The sequence below is a fragment of the Cricetulus griseus genome, chromosome X, assembly GCF_003668045.3.
Source record: "Cricetulus griseus strain 17A/GY chromosome X, alternate assembly CriGri-PICRH-1.0, whole genome shotgun sequence".
In the NCBI taxonomy this organism is placed as follows: Eukaryota; Metazoa; Chordata; class Mammalia; order Rodentia; family Cricetidae; genus Cricetulus; species Cricetulus griseus.
The window spans coordinates 103898997-103923696 of NC_048604.1; the positions used below are offsets into that span (position 1 = coordinate 103898997).

Below are 24700 nucleotides of genomic sequence, written 5' to 3' on the forward strand. Positions count from 1 at the left end.
TCAAAACAGGGTTTCTCTGTATATCCCTGACTGTTTTGGAACTCACTCTGTAGACCAGGCTGGCCTCGAACTCAGTGATCCGCTTGTCTCTGCCTCCTGAGTGCTGGGATTTCAGTATAATTTTTAAAGCACAAAACACAAGAAACTGTTGGTCCTATTGGTATAGCCATCGTATCCCAGCTACATACAAGGCTGGCCAGGAAGATTTCAATCTCAAGATCTTCCTGTGTTACAGAGTGAGTTCAAGGCTAACCTGGGTTACACTGTAAGACCCTGCCTCAAAATGAAAATTAAAAAAAGAGGGATGCACTTCAGTGATGTAACACTTGCTTAAAATACATAATGCTCTAAGTTAAATCATCAGTCCTGAAAGAAAAAAAAACAAAACAGCAAAGTGGGGATAAAACAAACTGTGAACATTGATTGTCATTTGTTTTCTAATTACAAAAATAGAATTTTGTGGAAAAAACATTAAGTACACATTTCAAGTTGCTTAATTAATTCACTATGTGTAAAAATCACTAGTAATTGAATGGCTTAATAAACAAATGTATTTAAATCTTAGGTTTTGTTTTCAGCACAGAATTTTTAATGCACAGTTTGAACCTAAAGGCAAGACTTAAGCTGATCAAGTATCCAAGGTCCTGATTGTATTCAAAGTGTCCAGAGTATTTCTATCAATGTATATCTATATATATCTATCATGATATATCTATGATTCCAGAATAATAGGATGCACATTTGAATTCAAATAGATACTCGTTTGAATATTCAGACTAGTGGTTTTCAACCTTCCTAATGTTGTGACCATTAAATACAGTTCCTCATGTCGTGGGGACCCCCCTACAACCATAAAATTATTTTCATTGATACTTTATGACTTTATTTTGCTACTGTTATGAATCATAATTTAAATATCTGATATGCGTGATATCAGATTTGTGACCCCAAAACTTTTTAATTTATTTATTTATTTTGGTTTTTCGAGACAGGATTTCTCTGTGTGGCTTTGGAGCCTATCCTGGCACTTGCTCTGTAGACCAGGCTGGCCTTGAACTCACAGAGATCTGCCTCCCGAGTGCTGGGATTAAAGGCATGTGCCACCAATGCCCAGCTCCCCTTTTTATTTTTATTTAAATTAGATACAAGCCTGCTTCACATGTCAATCCCAGCTCCCTCTCCCGCCCCTCTCCCCTCTGCTCCCCAGGGAGGGCAAGGCCCTCCATGGGGGATCCCCAAAATCTGTCATCATCCAGGGCAGAGCCTAGGTCCTCCCCAATGTGTCCAGGCTGAGAAAGCATACCTCCATGTGGAATGGGCTCCCAAAGTCCATTCGTATGCAGGAAATAAATACTGATCTACCACCAGCAGCCCCATAGATTGCCCAGGCCTCCTCACTGACACCTACTTTCAGGGGGTCTGGATCCGTCTCATGCTGGCCTCCCAGCCATCAGTCTGGGGTCCATGAGCTCCCTCTTGTTCAGGTCATCTGTTTCTGTGGTGACCCCCAAACTTTAAAACTTCAAAAAATAAAGGGTTTTTGGATGTTTTTGTTGTTTGTCTTGCTCTGTTTTGAGACAGGATCACATTATGTGAGACAAGCAACATCAAAAGCATTTCTTCCCTAATACTTTATTTGCCTGGTTTTTGAAATGGGTAGTAGAGGACATGTGTCACTTTTGTCTTTTAAGTATTTATTAGAGACCCTTTTTCCATTCTCTCTAAAATTTCTCTTGAAAATTTTTATTAGCTCCATCTACATTGATGTTCCCAGCCCATCCTCACTTAAATATCATTTCAAATGCCTTCACTGTGCTTAAGTCAAAATTCCTTAAGCACCTCAGATTTCCCGATACTACAAAAGGCAGAGAAAAGACTAGCAGAGAGTCAAAAGTTACTTCTGGAATTGAGCTGAGTTTAGAGTGAGACCTATTGCTTATTGTGCCTGTTCTCATTTCCTGACCCCTCTAAGCCTTATTCAGGTGCTTGTGGGTCTGGTGTCCATTGCAGTTTCTGAGGAAAAAGAGAGAAAAATGATCACATCAGTTTATTGGACGAGACTCAGTCAAGTTCTTTTTGAGATCAGTGTCTTTTCAGGGTACACCCATTTTTTAAGTGACTGCCCTAAGTCCTGGTTATTGAACAGCTAAACTGTACTTTCTCTCTGAAAAAAATCACAATAAGGGTAGGTAAGAAAATGGCATTTTCAGTTTAAAGGATGTCATTTGTTCTACCTTGAAAAAAATAAATCCAATTCGAAAACCAAAACATATTAGAGTCGATTGAGACATACCAGAATTATTGCCCAGTGAGAAACTGCTATGAATGAAGAATTAATGTCATAGAAATGGGCAATTCAAATAGCTTAGAGAAACTCATCCAAATGAATAGTCCCACCCTTGTGAAAATTATCCTCTGATATCTTTATTTTGTTGAAATTTGGGTATTCAGGAGCCATCTGAGAAAATATAAATAGTCAAATAAAATACATCTAAAATACCATGTTATTTTGTTTTTTTACTTTGCATATAGAAGACTCTTTGAGCCAATTCATGGGTTTTCTTTCTCTAAATAATAGCACATACCAAATATTATTCTAAGTATTATATGTGTTCTGATTAATGGAATTGGTACATACATTTTGAAGCACTGCTTAAGATCATTTTACAGAGAAAGAAATATAATTCTGAATCCTACTCTAAATTGAATCTCATATTTTAATGTTCCCAAAGAAATAGAAAATGTAAATTAGGTTGGGAGTTGGTCTCATTAAGGAAGTAAATTGATAGTAGTATTAAAGGAGGTGAGGTAGACACCTTACCCTCAAACAAAGCATCCATGTATACATATGCAAATCAGCAATAACCAGATTCCTGCTACAATTCTCTCAAATCATCGGGAACTTCAGGATAACACTTTTAAGAATCAGAACTGATGAATGGGATGTTTATGCTATTGTGTTTTCTAACAAAAAATCAAAACTCTTTGTAAAACCAAAAAGTGTTGATACATGAGGCTGGGGAGATGACTCACTAGTTAAGAGCACTTGCTGCTACGGAAGAGGACATAGCATCAGTTGCTAGACCCTACAAAGTGGCTCACAACCGCCCGTAACTCCACATTCAGAAAATCTGCCTCCCTCTTCTGGCCTTCATAGGCACTAGGGATTTTGTGCAATACATACACACAGGCAAAATGTACACATAACAATAAAATATAAAAGTAAAAGGCAAATGGATCTCTGTGAGTTTGAGGCCAGCATGTTCTACAGAGTGAGTTCCAAGATAGACTCTAAATCTACAGAGTGCAACCCTGTCTCAAAAGAAAGAAGCACTGTAAATTTCAGTTTATTTCTATTCAGCCTTTAAAACTCCCTAAAAAAGCTTGTATCAGTCCGTTGAAATCATACTACATATACATGATATTTATATCTATACCTAATTATAGATACATATAATAATTATATAGATAGATAGATAGATATAGATGTAAGTGTAGATGTATGTATAGATATATGCATGAAGAGAATGGCACTGCTCTCAATGGTAGGCCACAGAGTTGTCATGTTTAAAAAAATTTCTTATAAATGTCATTTTAAAAGGATGCACAATAGTCTATCATATGAGTGGACCCAAGTTAGATCCAAATACACAGCTTGTTTTCCCCTTATAAATTGTCCTACCCCAACCCCTTCTGTGTACATGACTTTGTTCACAATTTTTATCATCTTAGAATCATGTCATAGATGTAGAATTATAGGGTCGATGCCTATAAAGAAGATCTCTCTGACCTATAACATCAATAGTCCCACAGGGAAAAAAATCTCATCCCAAAACACTTCAGGTAAAATAATTCCAAAGTTTAAAAGGCCAACTGTATATCTGGAGAAGGTGAGTAGTATGGCACATGGATGTGCCACTGAATATTGTAAAGTCACTGCTGTTCTGCACATCACAGCTTTGTACAAGCATTCTGCACTGTATCTACATTGATTTCATCCAGAGTCTCAGGCATAAAAAAAAAAAAACTCTTGATTTTGTTTGATTGTTTACAGGCCTCCAGACAGTGGGGATATTTCGAGTTGGAAGCTCAAAGAAGAGAGTAAGACAAGTAAGTGAAAACTGAAGGATATACTGTCCATTTCCCATGACATTTCATTGAATTAATAGGTAGAAAGTTCAAGTTTATGTAAATTCTCTCTATCTTTTCCCAACCCTCCATCCAATTATAGTATAATTAAATCCTAGGAGATAAAACGCAACTAAGAAGGTTAGAAATGTGATGTTGGGGTGAAAAAAACAGAAAGAATATATCTGGACATGTCCATTCCATTCTCAGCTGAAGGAAAGCGTTTGATAAAGATGTCACTGAAGTGGGAAATGTGAGAGATTCAGGAAAATGCTTAATCAGTAAGGGATAAAATAGTGTCATAGTGGCCAGTATTACCCAAATGCACTAGGAAAATGCCATGCACAATCATCTAATCTGATACTACATTTATTTACATTTTCCAAAAAAATGCTTTATAAAATTCCATGAAACCTCTGGTCTCTGATTGATTTTTCAGAATAAACTGCATTTCTTGTTTTGTTTTGTTTTTTTCAGCCTCGCACTACATTCTTCTGGCAGAAATTTGATATTAGATTGTCAAGGATAGTTTCCTTTGATCAGATAGGTATTTTTGGTTGTTATGGTTTCCGTAAAACCCCAACCATCCTTTAACAAACAGAATCCATTTCTTAGCAAAAGACAGTTACAATGCTATTTTTCTTCTAGTGGTTGAATCAGAAGAAAATAAGGAACTCTACATTTTAAAAGTTAATCCAGGTCAAAATTTTAATTGGATATAGTTAAAGAATTATTTGTTCATATGTTGAAGTAAATACGATATCATGCATCTTTTTATCATTAAGATAAAAAATTAAAGTTGTTTTTTTCCTAACTGGTTTATGTGTATTCTTAATAATCACACAAGATGAATGAACAACATTTAACATTTCACCACGACACTTGTAAAATGTAAAACTGAATCACCCCTCCAGCTGTGGTCTCCTTCACCTTTCTTTTCAGGCTTATAGAATTTTAGAAATTTAATTCAAGATCATGTGATTAAACGAGCTCCTTTCATGGTCCACCTCTCTTTGTCTCCTCTCTCTCTCTCTCTCTCTCTCTCTCTCTCTCTCTCTCCTCTCTCTCTTTGTGTGTGTGTGTGTGTGTGTGTGTGTGTGTTGTGTGTGTGTGTGTGTGTGTGTATGTGTATGTGTTCAGGAAACAATCATAATGTATCTGAACTAGCTTGATTGCAGTAGCTCTGTGGGTGCACTCCTCATTCTGGCTGTCTTGTAAATGCTGATGAAAAATTGTCTGGAATCAGTGAGCAATTGAGGGCAATGATTAGCATTTTCATCAAGTGGACAAATGATGAGTGCCAGCAATTATTCCTTGACATTTTTGGATCCAAAAAAAAGGGGAGAAAAAATCTTTGCATAGGGATTTACTTAAGGATTACTCACTCAATAAGCTGTAATTAGTGGTAACGTAGGACTAAATTTGAGTATGAAATATGCTTTAACTCACTCACTATTTTATGTTTTTATGTAACTTTTACATACCCTGCACATTTTCTTCAAACGTAAGAACTAGGGTTGAGGAGCTGGCTCTTGGTGTGTAAGCATGAATTCTGGTGTCCAGCACCTGCTTAAAAAGCCTAGCACGTACCTATAAGTCAGCACTGGGGGTGAGGGAAGGCAAGCAGAGACAGAAGAATCCCAGAAGCTTGATGACCTCCTGCCTAAACAAGAAATGGAATATTCCAGGTTCAGTTCAGTGAATGATCTTGTCTCAGGGGCACTAGAAGTCTAGTGATAAAGGAAAACACCCAATGTCATTTTCCCTGGCCTCCACATATGTATACCTGCACACATATGTTCACATACATCCTATCCCCACAGATAAAGGAAAGGAAATATGAATATTTGTAAAGTAAGAACTTGTCATTTGTGGTGTAGTCTACTTATCTACCTTGTATCTCTACTTCTAAGGGATGAAGCTGGCCTACGGACTTTGCCTCTTTATTTATTAGTGTACTTGCATACTTTGAGGAGCTTTAGTAGGGCCTGAGACCCTGCAAAATGTGATGAGTCTTTGTTGAATGAATGGATGAATAAATGAATGAACTAAAGAGTCTTTCTTTTTGGTTTTTCAAGACAGGGTTTCTCTGTGTAGCTTTGGAGCCTATCCTGGCACTCACTCTGGAGACCAGGCTGGCCTCGAACTCACAGAGATCTGCCTGCTCTGCCTCCCGAGTGCTGGGATTAAAGGCACATGCCACCAACGCCCGGCTTGAACTAAAGAGTCTTACAGAAGTTTATTACACTATCTATCCATGGACTAGCATAATAATTTATGGAACAGAGAACAATACATAAGGCATGTCAAGCTGTCAGAGATAAAAGTGGGGCATATTATCTCTGCCACCTTGCTGCCATGTTTTCCTTCTGCTATCCATGTTAGTATGCTTTGTAAAATGATTAAATCTGATAATATTTCTGGTAATTTTTCATAAGGCTACTCTGACGAATTAAAGATAACTTTCATTTCAATGTATCATCTTTTAAGGCTTCATCATACATATCTCATCTATATTTTTAATTTTGTGATTTGCCAAATGACTTTGATTTTTTTTGTTCGTATTCTAGTCAACTACCAAAATTCCAATGTGATGTGTTTGGTGACGTGCACAAGTGTTGTGTAATAATTCTCTCACATTTACACTTGACCTAAATTATCTTCCAACCCTTAGCCCTTACTCCCAATTTCCTGATTCTTGTTATCCAGTCCCTCTGCATACATCATTAACAATAAATCCACACTAGCTTTGCCATAATGCATTCAAATATATATATATATATATATATATATGCATTCATAACTAGTATGTGTAGAGTCTGTAGCTCAAGGTGAAATATTGTTTCTTTTTTCCCCTTCTTGTAATCTGTACACACTTAATATCACTTTTTTTGGAGGGGGGTGAGCACCAAACACCTTAGATGGTTCTAAGGTGTCATTTGCTGTATGAAGCTTCTTGTCAAATTAACCCTCTGAGTCTTATGTAACTGATACTTGAACCATTGATTTTCTAGTTGCGTGAGGAATTTGACCGTGGGATTGATGTCTGTCTGGAAGAGGAGCACAGTGTTCATGATGTGGCAGCCTTGTTGAAGGAGTTCCTCAGGGACATGCCTGACCCACTTCTCACCAGGGAGCTATACACAGCATTCATCAACACTCTCTGTACGTAACAAAGCCAGATTTGTTGGAAAGTAACCCTGGACTACCAGGATGTCCAGCTCACTCATGAAAATCTTGTGCATGTGTTTTCTGATAACTGCTTTTGTCTTTATTGGCCTCTAATGAATGGACTACTTGGGGGATTTTCTGAGATATACCCTGGGGGAAACTAGCAAGAAGAAAGCTGGGCTAACACGAATGGGAAAAGCCAAGAACGTCAGATGTTTTCCAATGACCCCAGGAAAGTAGAAAGTGCTATAAGTTGATGCTTTGGAGTGCTGGCAAGAACTTGCATTGAGTCTGTGCCTAAAAATGAATCCTGGCTTCTGGTATGAGGAAGGAGGGAGCCAAAGAACCCAGAGAAAGAAAGAGGGCAGAAAGTGTTTTCAGTGGAAGCAAAATGGCATAGCCCAGTATCAGCGTTTTCAAAGAAGCTGTGTCTGGCTATGCACACAGACTCTAGAGAAAGAGAAAGGTTGGGGAGGGCGAGAAGGGAAATGTCAGAGACGTGTCAGCTTGCACACATTTCTTCCTGCAAAGTAGCAATTCCAATGAGATGGTGGCTGAGAAAGAAGACAATGTCTTTGTCACATGTCTTGAATATTGCCAACAAAAGGTCTGTACTTTGTATATTGTTCAAAAGAAAGGACCCTTCAACACATTATAAAAAGATTTCAAAACATTCACCAATTCCCAGTCACCATCAGTGAATATTTATTAGTGTGTACTAAAACCAATTAAATCAGTCTGAGTAATGAATAAAAGAAAGGAGGCTGATGAAAAGAAGGGAAATGGAGATATCTTTCTCATGATTTCTCCAGATGTCCAGCTGTTCTCTATATCTTTCATAGGTGTTTGTAACTACGCTGCTAAAGTAGTAGGAAAATGGGTGACATTACAAAGTAGGGCTGGCCTGGGTAACTTCTTTCTTAAGATAGTGGAACGGAAACCTGACCTCAGTGCCCAAACAGTGTCAGCTCCTCCAGTCTTTCTCAGAGTGCCTCTCTCTGCCCTGTGTAGTGTTGGAGCCAGAGGAACAACTGGGCACCTTGCAACTCCTCATCTACCTTCTACCTCCCTGCAACTGCGACACCCTCCACCGCCTCCTACAGTTCCTCTCCATTGTGGCCAGGCATGCTGATGATAATGTCAGCAAAGATGGACAAGAGGTATGCTGCCATAAATAGAGTGACTTCTTTGCTATTGTGTGTCTGTTGTTCTGGAGGGTAAAGCACAAACCAGCAATGTGGCCATACATTTCAATTGGAAAACATGACACCTCACTGTCTGCTTTAGTTAATTATCTCATTACATCAACACAATACCTGACAAAAGCCACATAAAGAAGGAGGGGTTTATTTGTCATGACAAACAAGTCATGGTGACAGCAACAAGCAGCAAGTGGTCACTTTGTGTCTGAAATGAGAAAAAGGGGAAAGACGGCTGCTGACAGCCAACTTACTTTCTCCTTTTTATTCAGTGGAGGCACCAGCCCAGGGAATGACATCACCACATGCACAGTGGGTCTTCCCACCTCCATCTAATGTATATTACACATTACTGACATGCTGAAAGGTTTGTTTTCATGGTCATTATAAATTCAATCACAAGTTCTCTGACCTAGGTGTTTATGTAATAGTTGTGCCCACCCAGTGCCTTCTCTGGCAGCTCAGTTCCTGAAAACACAAAAACTGGTGACCTCCTTGATGTTTCAATGATGCCTCCAAATGAGGCTCCTATTTTACATAAAGATGCCTTACTGGAGACTAAATTTCCATTTGTGGGAGGAAGATAAACAATTGGCTACAGAAGGGTTTTGAAAATGTGTCAAAATGGAATGCAGGAGTGAGAGAAGGATACCATTCCTACAACTGACTACATCTGTCTCGCTGACTTGGAATCAAAATGTGACAACCCTCTCTTATCTCATTGGTGTATATCTGCATTGGTGTATAGAGATCCTTTCACTCCTTAAATCACTTCATCACTTCTCCAAAGCAGGCATTTGCTGAATGAGATGGTGCTTCTATTCTGCTTTTAAGTAAAGTATGGAGGGGACTGGAGGTTCTGGTCTTTGCTATTGTATAGCAGTGCCCCTTAAGGTCAATTGTTACAGGCACATTTGCAAAAGTTCTATAGACCATTTAAGCATATTCTAGTTGAAACTGGCCCCGATTCAGGGATAGTATGATCCATCCTCCATTATGAGATTTGGGGCTGTGGTTCTCTTCATTCACACTTATACTTTCAAGAGTTTTATAGTTTCATCATTGGTCAAAAGATACAGTCTGCTTGCTGGTACCCTTTTAAATCTTGACCCTCATAGGGGCCCACATTTCGTTCTTGGATCTCATACAGTCATACTTCTCTCTGATGTTGGTTTTCCCAATAAAACGGAGCCAGAGTTGCTCCAATCTTACTTAACCTGTACATATGCTATTATTTAAATTATTAAGCAGAGCTCAGCTATATGATGGACGTGACAGGTTTAGTTCTCACAGGCCATGAACATATGTATTTTTTTTTACCAGAGTTCAGAATAGCAATTCTGCATTTCTCCTCCTCCTTCCCACCAGGAGTGTGAGAACAGAACTTGAACATTCCCAAGGTAGCCATTTTTTCTGTAGGAGTTCTAATTAGAGAAACCCCACTGGCTTCAGGTTTCATCATCTGGTCCTTACACCTTATTTCAGCATACACAGCTCTTCTATGGGTATACTATAATTCCCATAATTGTTGCATAGTTACATTATCCGTCTGGGGGTAGCCTTTATGGACTATAGAGATAATGGAAGCTGTAGAGTCTGGTGGCTGAGTGGAAATGGAGCCCTGATTGGAAGGTATGTCAATTGCCTCTCTGGTGTTCCTTAAGTACTATGTGAGAAGGAGAAAGCAGTCTTGGGTGATTAAGAAGGCACTGAGGGAAGCAAAACCTCCAGTGCAACTTACTATCATATTGCTTTTGGGGAATAATTTTGAGACACCCAGTTTTCAGTTCAAAGCTCATCAAGACTCCAGTACCCAGAGAAGACAATATCCCTAGATGAAAATATAGATTCATATTAGCCTGCTAGCATCCTAGCTACCATTTATGACTTCCCCTATCATGTGTCGGTTTTATGCCACAGTACCTAATCCTTTGAATAAGCAAGACAAATGTCATTGTGGCCACATTTCATGGGTGAAAACTGAAGGACAATGGTTAGATAACTTAGCCCTTGTCATCCAGGGAGCTTCCACTTATTGCAATGTAACTGTCACATCTGTACAGTTAACAACTCTGGAGAGGTACCATATACCCACTTGTCACTGTAGATTTGCAAAGTTATTAGGACAGTATCCCTGCAAGTAGCAGTAAAAAGCTTTTGCAGAAAGGTTTCTTTCATCAATTCATATAAAGTCATCATATCATCATATGGGCTAGTGATCATATGGACTCTGCAAATAGTAAATGTCCAGCTGTCCTTCACACTGCAGCTAGTCTAAGTTACTTAGATAAAACAGCAGGGAAAAATAGAAAGACAGCATTACTTCCTTGGACAGGTTAGAAGTGACTTTAAGGAAGCAGCTGTTTTAGACTTAAGGCTACAGAGCTGAGTAGTACCTGGGGAGTGACAAGAAATTGGGCCATGTTCATAAAGTACTGAATGCTTCCATCCTGCTAAGATATGAACTGTGAGAGCACTGGGAAACAGATGATCTAATCTATGCTATGCTATAGGTTAATTTCAGAGAGAGAGAAAGAGAGAGAGAGAGAGAGAGAGAGTTAGGGAGCTTTTTATCAATGACAGTAGAGAAAATAGGAGTCTAGAGGTGGAGGATATGAAGACAGGGGCAAACAGGCATTCAGAGAAGTGATAGACATGAGCTAGAAGGCCTGCAAATGGCTCCATGGAGAATACTGAATACAAGCCTTGTAGGGGGTTGAGCAGATGGACTACATAAGCATGGCATAGGAATAGGAGTTAGCTAAGCCCTTCTAATAGAAGCTAAGGGTAGAAGTAGATTAACAAAGAAGAGATTCTTTGGTTAGAATTTTTTTTTTAGTTGCATGAACAGGTAGGGAACATAGAATGGGCAGAAGAATAGAGACAGACAAAATACTACATTGCAAATTATGGAAAAAGAACAGATCATTTCTCCATTTCTCCTACCTACTTGTTAGTTTGCAAAGCATTTGTTGTGACATCACTTCTTTATGGATTGCAGCATGGAAGAAAATTGACGCAGATTAGAAAAAAAAAAAGGTCTGGGGATCACAAAGCTTTGCCAGAGCCTTGTCTATGTGAAAGAGGAAATGGAGGAAAAGCAGAGTCTGGGCGAGGCAAGGCTTACACTCCCTTTTCTGCAAAGTGAAAACATTATGTCCTTTTTAATATGTGCTTAAAACTCAGTGCACTCTTCAATGGTAATATTATGAAGACATATCAAAAATGGATTTGCATATATTGATATCAACCCATTGGTGGTATTTTGGGGGAAATTGCAGTATCTTATTGGATTGCTTGTCTTATATTAACTTGCTATTTGCTTTGCCACTTATAGAAAAAAATCCAGGTTTAAGAAATAGTTCATTTCCTCTTTTTAAAAAAAACGATTATAGTAGGAATAAAACCCAAACCTCTTGAGGGTGTTCTTTTTTCAGAGTTTAAGACTCTATGGCTGCCGGGCAGCGGTGGTGCACACCTTTACTCCCAGCACTCAGGAGGCAGAGCCACGCAGATCTCTGTGAGTTTGAGACCAGCCTGGTCTACAAAAGCTAGTTCCAGGACAGCCTCCAACGTCACGGAAAAACCATGTCTCGAAAAAAAAAAATAAAAATAAAAAAACAACAAAAAAACTAAAGACTCTATGGCATAAGAAATATGGTGTGACTAGGCATTTGTTTTGTGAGAGGGTCTCTAGCTGCCCTCAACTCTCAAAGGAACTATATAGGAAGCAACAAAGAACCAATGTGGAGCCATGTTTTCTGACCTTTGAGGAGGTACTTGCTTCTAGGACATGGTAAGTTAGCTTTAGTACTTCTGCAAGATTCTGCCTCCCTTGCCTCAGCCTCCTCCAGTCTTGCTTTAAAGCTCATTTTCCCATCTCCCTGTGCTCTTATAGGGTCTGTGAACAGGAAGAGGGGCACCCATATGATGGAATGTATAAAAGGCTGGCACCAGAACAGCTGTATGGCTTCACTTCCTACTGTTCCACCTACTCCTGGCTCTGGGCCTTACTGCCCCCACTATCTATAAAATAATGACCATGGGAGCAGCTGCTTTGCCCATAAGCTTATATTAATAAAAAAGTGAAAAATCTATGGAAAGCCCCTAGTTGATGTCTGGACAATCTGGACTTTTAATACATGCTATTTATATGGTGCCTAGAAATTATCTGGAATGCTTACTTAGTGAAGATAGAAGATTTCCTGGAATTGGCTGGCTAACTAGATCATACAGTAATGGCCTAGTTTTCAGTGTTCCTATTACCTAGACAGACCACATATACTTTAACAAACTAACTAATGAATTAATTAATGTCCATATGTGTGTATATTGAAACATGGGGAGCAAAGGTGGGAGATGTCCAGGAATAAGACTTCTTCCAAATTTAATAAACAGCAAAACAAAACACAAAATGGGAACAAAGAGCATCAGCTTGGGCTGCAGCTGGAATCCATGTGCAATCTTAAAGACGGATAGTATTGCATTCCCAGAATAGCAACCAGAGAAGGAGAGAGCGGAAACAGAGCTCTGGATTGTCCTTGTACTGAGCATTCTTTTAAGTGAAAACAAAATCTTCTGTTTCTTCATGCTTAAAAAAAGAAAAAGAAAACTCCAGTTTTACTTTAAAGAGGGGGAGGGGGTTTGGGGAAGCTTTCCAGATGCCTCCAAGTTCAGAAAGGAGGAATTGGAAAATGACACATATTTTATTTTCTCCTTAACCATGAATTTCCAGGAAGATAATGAAAAATAAAATGAAAACTTATAGAGCTTCATATCAACAAAGTCAAACAAAGACAAAGTAACTAAAAGTCCCATAGAAAAGTACCGTGTCTTTATATTTGTAAAGTTTACCACACAGAATAATACTTCCCCTTGGTGGCAACTTGTTTATCTGAAAATAGCCTCATCCTTTAACAAAAAAAAAAAAAAAAGAAAAGGCAACCCAAGTTCCATGAGGAGCTTGCAGGACAAGACTACCACCAGTTCAGAGCTTCACATGGTAAAGGGGAGACTCAAGGGCTTTAACTTGGTTGTTCTGTGAAGATTCCTGAATCTTATACTAGGTAGTCACATACTGTCTTAAAGGTGGTGTGGATCTTCCTGGGGTTGGGTGTGCATCTTTATCCTGACATCCTGACAGTCCTCAGCATTCTCAGCTAATGTTAACAAGAGAAATCAAAGTTCACACAGACCAACAGTTCTCATAAAAAAAAAAAACATATTTGCCCTACAAGGTACACAGAGCCCATGTGGAAACACCTGTGGTTGGCACAACTGGATGCGAAGGGATGCTACTAGAATTTAATGATCTAAGGACACTTGATATCCTGCCCTGCCTAGAATGGTCCCCACAACAAAGAATAGTCTGCCACAAATTTTACTACTGCCATGATAAACACTGGATAGAAATATTTAGCCAGACTTTCCTTCCCATGTGAAAAAGGAAAGTAAGTAATAAGATTACCAAGCTTTTAAAAATGCTCATATTCCTTATTATAACAATTTAACTTGGAGAAATGACTCCCAAGACACTGCTCAGCCAAGCACATAAAATGCCTTTATGTAGATATTTCTGTACATTATTTATAGCAACAGAAGACTGAAAATGACACAAATGCATATCATTTGACTGTGCTTAAAACAAATCATTATCAGTTTATGCAACAGGTTGCTAACTGCCTAGAAAAACTGAAGAGTTATTTGAAATTGGGAGATGAACGAAACATGTTGGTAAGAGACAACAAGCAAGTTACAAATAGGATATGGAGTGAGACTCTAGATTTCAGGGAATAAAAACTGTACTACAGGTTTCTGTGCAAATTGGCACTTAAAAGTATTTGGAAACTGGGTCAGAAGAGGGGTAGATGAGAGTTATTTTGTTTCTACATGCTTGCCCATGCTTTCTACTTGTTAACACTGATCATGTGTGTGTTTCATTTTTTTTAATATTTTCACCTAAACAGTACTGTGTTTCCTTCATTCTATGATTCCTGATAGTGCCTTGCCATGCCCTTCTTTGTCCCTGCTTGGGAGAGTGTTTGAAGAAGCATCTGTCCTCACTGTTCTCACTGCATGCTTCAACCCTGCAAAGGCTCTAATCTAGTCCATCAGAACCATCCTCAAATCCAGTCCAGAGGGGAATGAATAGAATGTCATGGTGAACATCTGTCTCAGGAGATCATACACTTGAAACTCCTCTAGCATTCTTTCCCAGCACACGTTTCTCTTATTCTCCAAATGCCTGGCCCCTTTCTTGGTCTGTTTCATCAGTTGCTCCTTGAGGGTGGTTAAGTCTAAGGGGCATATTCCTCAACCCTCCATATTCCTTGCCTATTCTCAATTGGTTTCTGTTACTGTTATTTAAACACGGAATCCTCATCCCAAGCATGGCACCCTAATTCTCTACATTGACAATCTACATGACGATTGGAAACTATACTTTACTTCTATTTCTTATGTTACAGTTCAGAAGCTAGCTGCTGAAACCTAGCTGTGGTCCCATGCCCCGTGTGTTGTCACATCACTGATGTCCTTGCAGCCATAGGATGCTCTTTCAAACAGGCAAATCCTTCCTTCTCCATATAAAATTCTCTTGCTCTGATGTCTCAAATATATTCCATGTGGCTTTTGTGTGCTCCACTGTGAAAATGTTCCGTACCCAAGAGACTCTGTTCTTTTCACCAGACATAATGCTTTCATTCTTTCAAATGATTTTTTTGTTAATATTGATACCTCCAAATTCTGGGGTCTTTGGAGTTGATAAGATCCATTTTAGTACTCACTAACTGGGAATGAGAAGTGGACTTCCTTCCTAGAACATAAGCCCGCTAAAATAAGGACTGTGCTGTGATTATTGTTGTTGGAAATGTTAAAAATAATTTTGACCCATGGAAAATGTCAAGCTTAGGGTAGAAATATGCTGAGTGGATGGATGAGTGGAGATGTTATGGATTGGTGGGTAAAGTGACAGATGGAGAGACACATTGGTAGATGGATTGCAGAGCATCAATATTTTTTAAGTACAAATGGTTTGGAAATATTGAATAATAAGAGTTTGACAATAAATACTCCAGAATTGCAAGATTTTATTCAGTGTGCTATTGAGATGACTGATGAATTTTGATCTTCAATCCAAAATATGAAGAAAAAGGGCAGAGTTCCATGTCCTCTTTGATTCTGACAAAGGTGATATTTTCCACATAAGGAAAAATTACTAATGAAAATATTTCATGGCTTATTGAACCTCCCAACATTTAAAAAAGCAACATAGGAACAGTCTTTGGTTTTCTTCTCTCATAGGTCACTGGGAACAAAATGACATCTCTGAACTTGGCCACTATATTTGGACCCAACCTGCTCCACAAGCAGAAGTCATCAGACAAAGAATATTCTGTTCAGAGCTCAGCCAGAGCTGAAGAGAGCACAGCTATCATAGCTGTGGTACAGAAGATGATTGAAAACTATGAAGCCCTGTTCATGGTAAGTGGCCCCACAGTGGTTAGACACCTCAGTGATTTTCTTGTTGCTTGCCTCTGGTGGTATAATGAAACTCAAGTTTATTGCTTTCTGGTCTGCTATGCTGCTCATGAGTGAATTCATTGGAAATGAGGCAGTTTGATACCCAGACCCCTGAACGTGGATGTCAGTTAGGAGGACTGGGCAGTCTATGGGGCCTCTGGCAGTGGATCAGTATTTATCCCTGGCATACGAATGGACTTTGGGAGCCCACACCACAAAGAGGGATACTCTCTCAGCTTCGACACATGGGGGAGGGCCTAGACCCTTCTCCAAATGATATGACAGGCTTTGAAGATCCCCTGTGGAAGGCCTCACCTCCCTGAGGAACAGAAAGGGATGGGATGGGGGATGGTGGGGGCAGGGGAGGAGGGAGGGAACTGGAATTGACAAGTAAAACAAGCTTGCTTCTAATTTATATAAAAAAGGAAAAAAGATATGAAAAAATTAGTAAGTTTCACATTAAACTGAGTTTCTTCACACAAAAAAAGAATCTTCCATTACTCTAGTGTCACTACAAAAGTTTGTTTCCATGTTTTCATCATTGTATCAGAAGTACAAACTTCATTTTCTTGTCCCTTAAATAATAATCATATGTAAAGATTGAGTTACCCATGGAGCAGTAGTTCTTGCTCAAAATATTAATAAAATACCTCTTTTGGAATTGTAGTATCTTTGTGAATTCACATGTTCATAACCAACTATGGTGACATGATTTCTCCAAGGTCAATCTGTATGAAATTTCACCTTTCTGTCTCATGCCCTTCCCTTGTCATTTCCCATGTCATTTATCTATCTCCTGAAACCCATTACTATTCTTATTTATGTTTATCTTGCTCAGCATTGTATTGCAGTCATGTATGGTCATTTCCTCTAGCAGATTATAAATGCATTTAAAGCAAGGACTCTGTCCTTGTTATCACTTATCTGTATCCTCTGTACACTTTTGGAAGGTCCTGCATCTGGTAGGCACTCAGTAAGTATTTTTTTTATTTGTATTGAATTACCAGTTCCTGTTTTCCTTCATAAAACTGTATTGCTTGCTCAAACTTCCCTTGAAACAGTAGAGCAAATGCCAATTTTCTTCTATTTCTGTTCTCTACTCAGATTGCATGTCAATTTTTACAGGAATGTTTTCCACGTTTCTCTTGATATTTCTCTTATCATTTGAAAATGAAATAAAGCCTGCCTATTCAACTGGAGCTTTCTGTGGCTCCTTCAACCTTGAATGCTAGCTAGCTTTTCCGAATCTCCTTCAGTGTTTACCTATATTCATCAAATTCTTTATAATAGATTTATTGCCATGCTTGTCCTATACACATTTATTTTGCATATTCAAATGACAATATTGTGATCGAGTAATTCAATATCCCATAAGCATGAATTTAACTCATGTAAAATGAAAAAAAATCTAATTCTTAAAGTTATTACCAGAATCATTTGCTATGAGAAAAAGTTATACAGATGGAAGTGTCTGTCCAAGAGTTAATAATTATATTAGTTTGGCAACATGGGCTGCATTGAATTTCAGTATTTTAGCACCAGAGACATAAGTACCATAATGTTTTATCAGACATTTGATAGACTGCCTCATAGGTGGTGACTTAGAAACCTAAGATCCTTGTACTGTTAAGATTCTGATATCCCTAGGCTTTTACTGTATACCTAAAAGGAGTACCCATCATATGCACTGAGTTCTAATGGCCAGAATTTACTCACAGATTATATTTAACTTCAAGGGAGGCTGGGAGTTGTATTCTTGCTAGATGCCCAGTTGGAAGAGGAAATGCATTTACCACAGTGAATAACAGTGGCAGCTTGCTCCCTATTGTGTCTCTGAAGCATTGTCCCTGTGTTGCACATGGAGAGCTCTCAAAAATGTTGAATTAGTCATCAACTATATAAATTTCACACTTCAGTCCAAATCCTCATAATTAACTACATATTTGGATGAATCAAATGTCTGAACTTTTCAATATTTTCATTAAGTCACATATCATCTTGCCAAGTTGTTTTGGCATCACTTCATGTTCTCTGGACTTTTTAACAAAATAATATCTCTCGTCAATCTTAATTCTATTCTCTAAATTCTGTATTCTAAGCAAAGTTTTCCTTTATATGAAACCACAAACCATCAGGAATTTCTTTTCGCCTCGTATACAACAAAATGCTTCCTGATCCCCTTGAAAGGCGGAGTCATTGTAATTGTGTCATCCCTCCTCTACTTCCTGCCACCTGGAATAGTTAGGACAGCAGCAAAGCATCAGTATTCTGTCTCTTGTGATCTTTTCCAAACCTGCTGTATTTTTATCATTCTCTGCAGAGACTGATGTTGATATTCTCTTGGGCATTAACAAATATTTATGTGCACAAGTTATGACTTGTGTTTCTTAGAGAAGCCCATCTTGATGACCTTGTCTATAATCTAATGCCTCCCCCCTCACTTTACTATTCCTGCTGTGACTCCTGCTACTATTGCTAACACACGCACACATATACCACCACCACTACACCCTGACTTCATATTCACACTCTGTTCTTTTCTTCCTTAGAAGTCACCACTACTGATAATTTTGCCAATTTTTCTTTTTGGTTGTGTTTCTCCTCACCAAAATGTAGTGTTGTCTGGTCCATGCATTCATTACTGCTGTGCCAATGGCATGGTAGAAACAAGATAAACATTGGTTAGATTCAGCAGTGACTTGATAGTAGCTGTGTGATGTATGATTTCTATCTCCCAAGTCTTACATGCAGGGAAAGTTTGGGCATGCAGGAATTAAGTATACCTTTCTTAGCCTAAGTTAACCATAGGTATAATCATGTCTGATCTCCTTAGATGGACTGTGGGAACTGTACTGAAAAAAAAGAACAGTGGAAGAAATTGAAGGGGGAGAAAGACAGATTCCCAAACCAGAGTCTGTAAAAATAAAGTAGAGCCGAAAACCTGACTACAATCTGTCTCTTCTATGTTAGTTACATGACCTCATCTTTGATTTCTATTTCTTTAGTTATCATGGAATAGTCTTAAATGAATGCTATCCAAGATCCTTTTTAGCTCTAACATCTGTGGGGTTCAGTGCTTCAGAACTGACTTCTCCTTTTATACTTCTTAAAGCAGAAGAAAAACTAATTTCATCACAACTTTTGATTCTCTTGGCATACTTGACCTTTCAGAATCTTTTCTATGATACCAAATTTCATATAAGCTCATGCTTATGGGTGGATAAAAATCCAGCTGTTTGTATAAAATTTTGTTTACTATTTTTATTTTTTAAGATGCTTCTAGAACAATGATTACCCCAAATGAAGAGTGATGAACCTAGACAGACAAAACCTGCCAACTGACTAAAGGTAGTTAGCCACTGTGTCTCTTCATAGTCCCTAGGTTGGTTTATGAGTTGGAAAAGGGATATACTCCTACCACTGACACTGCAAATAAAGACTTAGCAGCAATGGCTGTGAGCTTTTCCTTAAAAGCACAAAGCACCCTGCAAACAATCATTCCACAAAAGAACTGGTGGAAAGGATCTAGACCCAAGAAGCCTGACAGTGATCTAAACATTGTTCTTAATGTCCTTCATTTTATAATGCTGAGAATGTCTCCTCTGTGACCATGACCTGAGTTAATGGGAAATAGGCAAAGGCAAGGAAGAATCTTGCTTTAGCCCAGTATTAAAGAGGCACCAAAGGATAACATGATGCAAGAATCAGATTAGTGTCTGGGGCTATATCTAAGTGATAGAGTCCTTACCCTGTATGTATGAGGTCTTGGATTCTATCCCCGCAACCATGAGAATTGAATTTTGTATTTTTTAAAGGGTCAGGTCAGGCACTTGTTTGGAAGTCTTTGAACTGAGGCAAGAAATCTCTGCAACTAGAGGCCAGCCTGAGTTACAGAGTGAATTCCAGGTCAACCTGGGCTACAGTTTAATACTCTATCTAGTCTGCATACCCCCAAAGACCAAGGTAACAGATGATAATAGTAATTCTCAAAGTGCAGCAGAGCTTGCAAGGAAACTTGTTAGACATTCAGATTCCTAGGCTACTTTCCAGAAGATTGAAGTGAATAGCATAGGGCCTAGGAATCAGCTCTTTGTACTGAATCCCTTCGGGAGCTTTAACTAGATTCCTATCATGCCTAGGGAAACCACATATTAGGAAACACAGATATGGTAGAAAGACCATGAGCTTTGGAATTAGTTATCAAAATCCTGATCCCCTCCAATCTATTTATTTGTAATATGACCTCTGACTCTATGTTTATCTTCTCTAAGCCCTCGTTTTTCTTCTGTATAAAATGAGAGTAAAGGACCTATTTTATGTGACTGTTTTGAAACTTAGAAATACCATGTAGCACATGCCATTTAGAAACGGCATGTAGCACAAGACTGACATATACTGGGCACAAAACTTGAACTGCTGTTATCATGACACTCAAGTAATACAGTACCTGCTTTATAAAACACATTCATGTGCTGCCTTGGGGGGAAGCCCACCCTGGCCATTGTGAATGACACTGTCATCAGTTTGCATGTATACATCTTCCTGGTCACTTCCCTATCCTTCTTTTTCTTCTTTCCACAGCACTGATAACCTTTTAACCCATTCCGTGATTAACTCCTTTATTTTGATCATTGAAACAAAAATTGAATACAAATATTACAGTGGCAGGGGTTTTGTTTGCTTGTTGAGATGTGGTATCCCTGTATACTCTGGGCTAGCCTTTTAAGCTCACATTCCTCCTGTGCCATCCTTTCCAGTGCTAAGAATGCAGGCATGCCCTATTGTACCTGATGAAAAGAGAGATTTTAGGTTGTTCACTGACACCCACATCATCTAGAAAGTACTTAGCAGAAGATAACATTCAATAATTATGTCTTGAATACTATGGCTGTATACTGCCAGAAAAAAATGTATTTTCGTTGCTGTTTTGGTTCAGCGCCCATACCTCTACAATTCCCATACTTCTAAATCATGATCTTCTGTTTCTGTTTAAAACTGGTTAACATAAAATGGTCCTTTCTGAAAACACCAGAAATAGAAGGTAACAGTCATTTGTTTGCAGACTGGTATCCCAAGTACAAAGCATTCACTGTGGAAATCATTGACTCACTAATTGGTCTGCAAGCTGTCTCTTCTGTGAGTGATGGTGGTACTCTCAGGGAAAATAACTCCTTAGCCTTGGAATTAATGAGAGTTTCAGAGTGGAGTGGAGAAAGATGTCAGCTTGTGCTAAGGGCTGATACTGCATGGTTTGTAGCACGGCTTTTTCGGAAAGAGGCAAGGAAGAGAAGACACCAGTTGAAGGTAGTGAAATCCTGGATGCAGTGGTGATGTAGAAAGGAAGAACATTCTCATTGCATTGTTTGTCAGCCCAAGCTGGAGATCCACTAAGGGCACTTGAGAAATGTCAAATGAGCGCTACTTGCAGCAAAGGTCAGACGATATGCAAATTTACGAAGTGATCCATATTTTTTGAAATATAGTGTATGAAGAAAGTTAATTTTAAAAAAGGTCAGGTGATGCCAGGATAGGCTCCAAAGCTACACAGAGAAACCCTGTCTCAAAAAACCAAACCAAAACAAAACAAAAAAAAAGGTCAAGTGAGATTTCCACAAGCTCAGCTGGGAGGCGAATTTTGCTTTGTGCTCTCTTCATTTCCCCAGTGTGGATTGCATTTCTTTTGAATCTCTGTTGTATGCCATTCAAAAGGGGTCAATCAGTCATCCAAGACATCAAACAAGAAACCACCCTGCACAATGCATCCCTCTAATTGGATATGCTTCCCATTTCCATGCTAATAGAGTAATAAACAACCACTTTTTATGTGCCACAGGTTAAGGAAGGCACTATGTACAACATTAGCTTCTCTAGCTAATACCACCTGTGAGGACTAAGACACATTTGTGAGACCAAGAAAAGCCATCATTAAGTAGCTTATTTCTAAAGCATAATGTCTCCCCACAGGGAAAAAGGAACAGAGGTACTTTGATGCAGTATCTCGAATAGTGAGGCCAATTATGGGGAGAAAGAGACAGTGGGGAGTCACGAGACCCTTAATGATCTCCATACCTCTAAAATAGTTAAAGCATCTTCCCATTCAATGTTCAAGCCAGCAGCTGTGTCCAACAGCTAGTCTGAGTCCCAGCTGGTGTTTTGCTTGCCTGTCCTTGTCTGCAAAGACACCAAACCTTTCCCCAGGCATCATATACAGGTGGGAGAGAACAAAGGGACATTACTCCTGAGCTGTTTCACCTGTTGCCATGGAGCACTGCTGATTTTTCTTCCTGTTTTTTTTTTTCTTAAGTCATCTCAAAGAAATCCTTTGCATCTTCCACTGTATTTGTTCACTAAAGTTCTTCAATTACCCCAAAATACTACAAGAAATACTCACTGAAGTCAGGGCATTGTGGATCATACCCTTAATGACAGCATTCAGGAGACTTCATCAGGAGGATTCCTGTGAGTTTGAGGACACCTTGGGCTACATGGTGAGCTCAAGGCCAGTCTGAGCTACATACAGCCTGAGAACCTGTCTTAGAAAGTAAAAACCAAAAAAAAAAAATATTTACCAAACTGAGTTCCTCTTGACCTCCACATACACCCAGAGCCTCCTAAAATGACGAACCTCCTATCACAAAGAGCCACACAAAAAGATTCAGTTTGATTTTTTGACCTTTTTTGAGCCTTTACAATCCTTAACAGCCAAAGTGATTCCTTTCAGTGTACTAACTGAAATGTACCGTCATGATTTCCAGTGGCATTTACTTTTGCCGGGGAGTGTTGAGAATTTGAAATGCCAAAGCATTCTTCTTGGTCAAGTGCAAAGTGGTGGATTGCTGTGGAACACCCACTGGCATATATGGTAGGGCTGGGTCCTGGGAACTGCTGTTCAGGGAGCACCTAATGGTTTGTTATGGAGAAAACTTGTACCATTTTTCCTTTTCAGTGGTTTATGGAATAAACTACCTCATAGCAGTTATACTCTAGGCGATCATTCAAGGTTTCATTTTTAATTTGATAGGGTAGATTTTAATTGTGACAGTTTTATTCCTTCATATGTGCAGTGTTTACATTTTTTTCTCTGAAGCAAGGGAGTACAGAGTTCTTTTGATTTTTGGAATAGCATTATGCTTTGAAAGAACACATTAAAATCTAAGGAGTTGAGTCTCTAGATAAACACAACCATAAATGGTACCCCTAGAAAATGTCTAAAATTACCAAACCCTTGACTAAAATCCTGACTAAAATCCAATTGAGATTTTGATGGCAAACAATGAATTAAGTGAAGGATCACTTTCGACTAGTTGGTTTTTGTTTATTTGTTTGGGTTTTTGTTTTGTTTTTCTCATTTCAATATATAGAATTGTTTGATGAAGACAAACATTTTCTCTCATGTATTACTTTTCAGTATAAAAGGAAACCTTTTCCAGAAGCTGGGTGCTGTGGGGAGTTTAATCAAGACTGCAAACCAGCTCTTTCCCTAATGAAAAGCAAGAGTAACTAACAGAGCCTGCCTCTGTGCAAGTCTACATGTGAGACAATTCCTGCCTTCAGGGGACCTGACTTCTCAGGATGTCCCAACAGGAAGTCGTGAAGTCTGTCCTGTTTATGTTTTTTTTTTTTTTTTTTTTTTTGTCAACTTGAAACATGTTAGAGTCATTTGGAGAAAAGAAACCTCATTGAGAAAATGTCCCCACCAGTTTGACCTGTGGGTCATTTTCTTGATTAACAATTGATGTGAGAGGGCCCAGTCCATTAGGAGAAGTACCACTCGTGGGCAGGTGGGCCTGAGTTATGTAAGAAAGCAGGAAGCAGCACTCCTCCATGGCTTCTGCTTCAGTTCCTGCCTCCAGTACCTACCATGAATTTCTGCCCTAACTTCCCTCAGTAATGGACTGACCTGAGAGTTGTATGCCGAAATAACCTCCCTAAGTTGAATATTGCTTATGTTGTTTTCTCACAGTAATAGACATCTTAACTAAGGTATGAAGGAGAAGCAACGTAATGGAGAGAATACAAGTACATGCTTCAAGATCACTGCAGTTATGGGGCTGTGAGGTCATGGGCTGGAATTGGAATTGTACAAGTTCCAAGAAAGACTTCTAACTTATTTAAGCAAATAAGAGAGGGAGATTCTTCTATGTGGACCAGTGGAGAAATGCAGACAGATTCATAGTTGTTAGTCAAAAGTGAAGAGGTGGGGTCTGATGAGACTGCTCAATCAATAAAATATTTATAGTGCAAGCTTGAGGTACCTTAGAACCCACTTTAAAAGGGGGGGTCAAGTGCAGAGACAGGAAAAATCTTGGGCTTGCTGGCTGGCCAGCTTAGCCTGTTTAATGAACTCCAGGCCAATTAGAAATACTGTCTCATAAAACAATGTGGACAGCTCCTGAGGAATTACTGAAATGGTCTTTTCTCTCTCTCTCTCTCTCTCTCTCTCTCTCTCTCTCTCTCTCTCTCTCTCTCTCTCTCACATACACACACACACACACACACACACACACACACACCACACACCACACACACACACACACGTGCACTTGCATGCACACACATAAATGTACACTCATCCTAGCATGCACACACATACACAGGAGAGTGAAAAGCAATGTTGGAACAAAAGTTATTCCTTGTGGTATCAGCATGTACCTTTCCATATAAATGTTTACCTTATTTCA

At 38.9% G+C, this 24700-nt stretch overlaps 1 protein-coding gene across 4 annotated transcripts in view; it reads left to right on the forward strand.

Moving 5' to 3' along the window:
- Positions 1-24700, forward strand: part of Arhgap6 (Rho GTPase activating protein 6) — a 520326-nt gene that overhangs the window by 469085 nt on the left and 26541 nt on the right. For all 4 annotated transcript variants that reach the window (XM_035449868.1, XM_035449869.1, XM_027431822.2 and 1 more), the window contains 4 exons: positions 4055-4110; positions 7143-7293; positions 8311-8459; positions 15801-15980. In XM_035449868.1, the coding sequence (XP_035305759.1) occupies positions 4055-4110; positions 7143-7293; positions 8311-8459; positions 15801-15980 (536 nt within the window). The remainder of the gene's footprint in view (positions 1-4054; positions 4111-7142; positions 7294-8310; positions 8460-15800; positions 15981-24700) is intronic.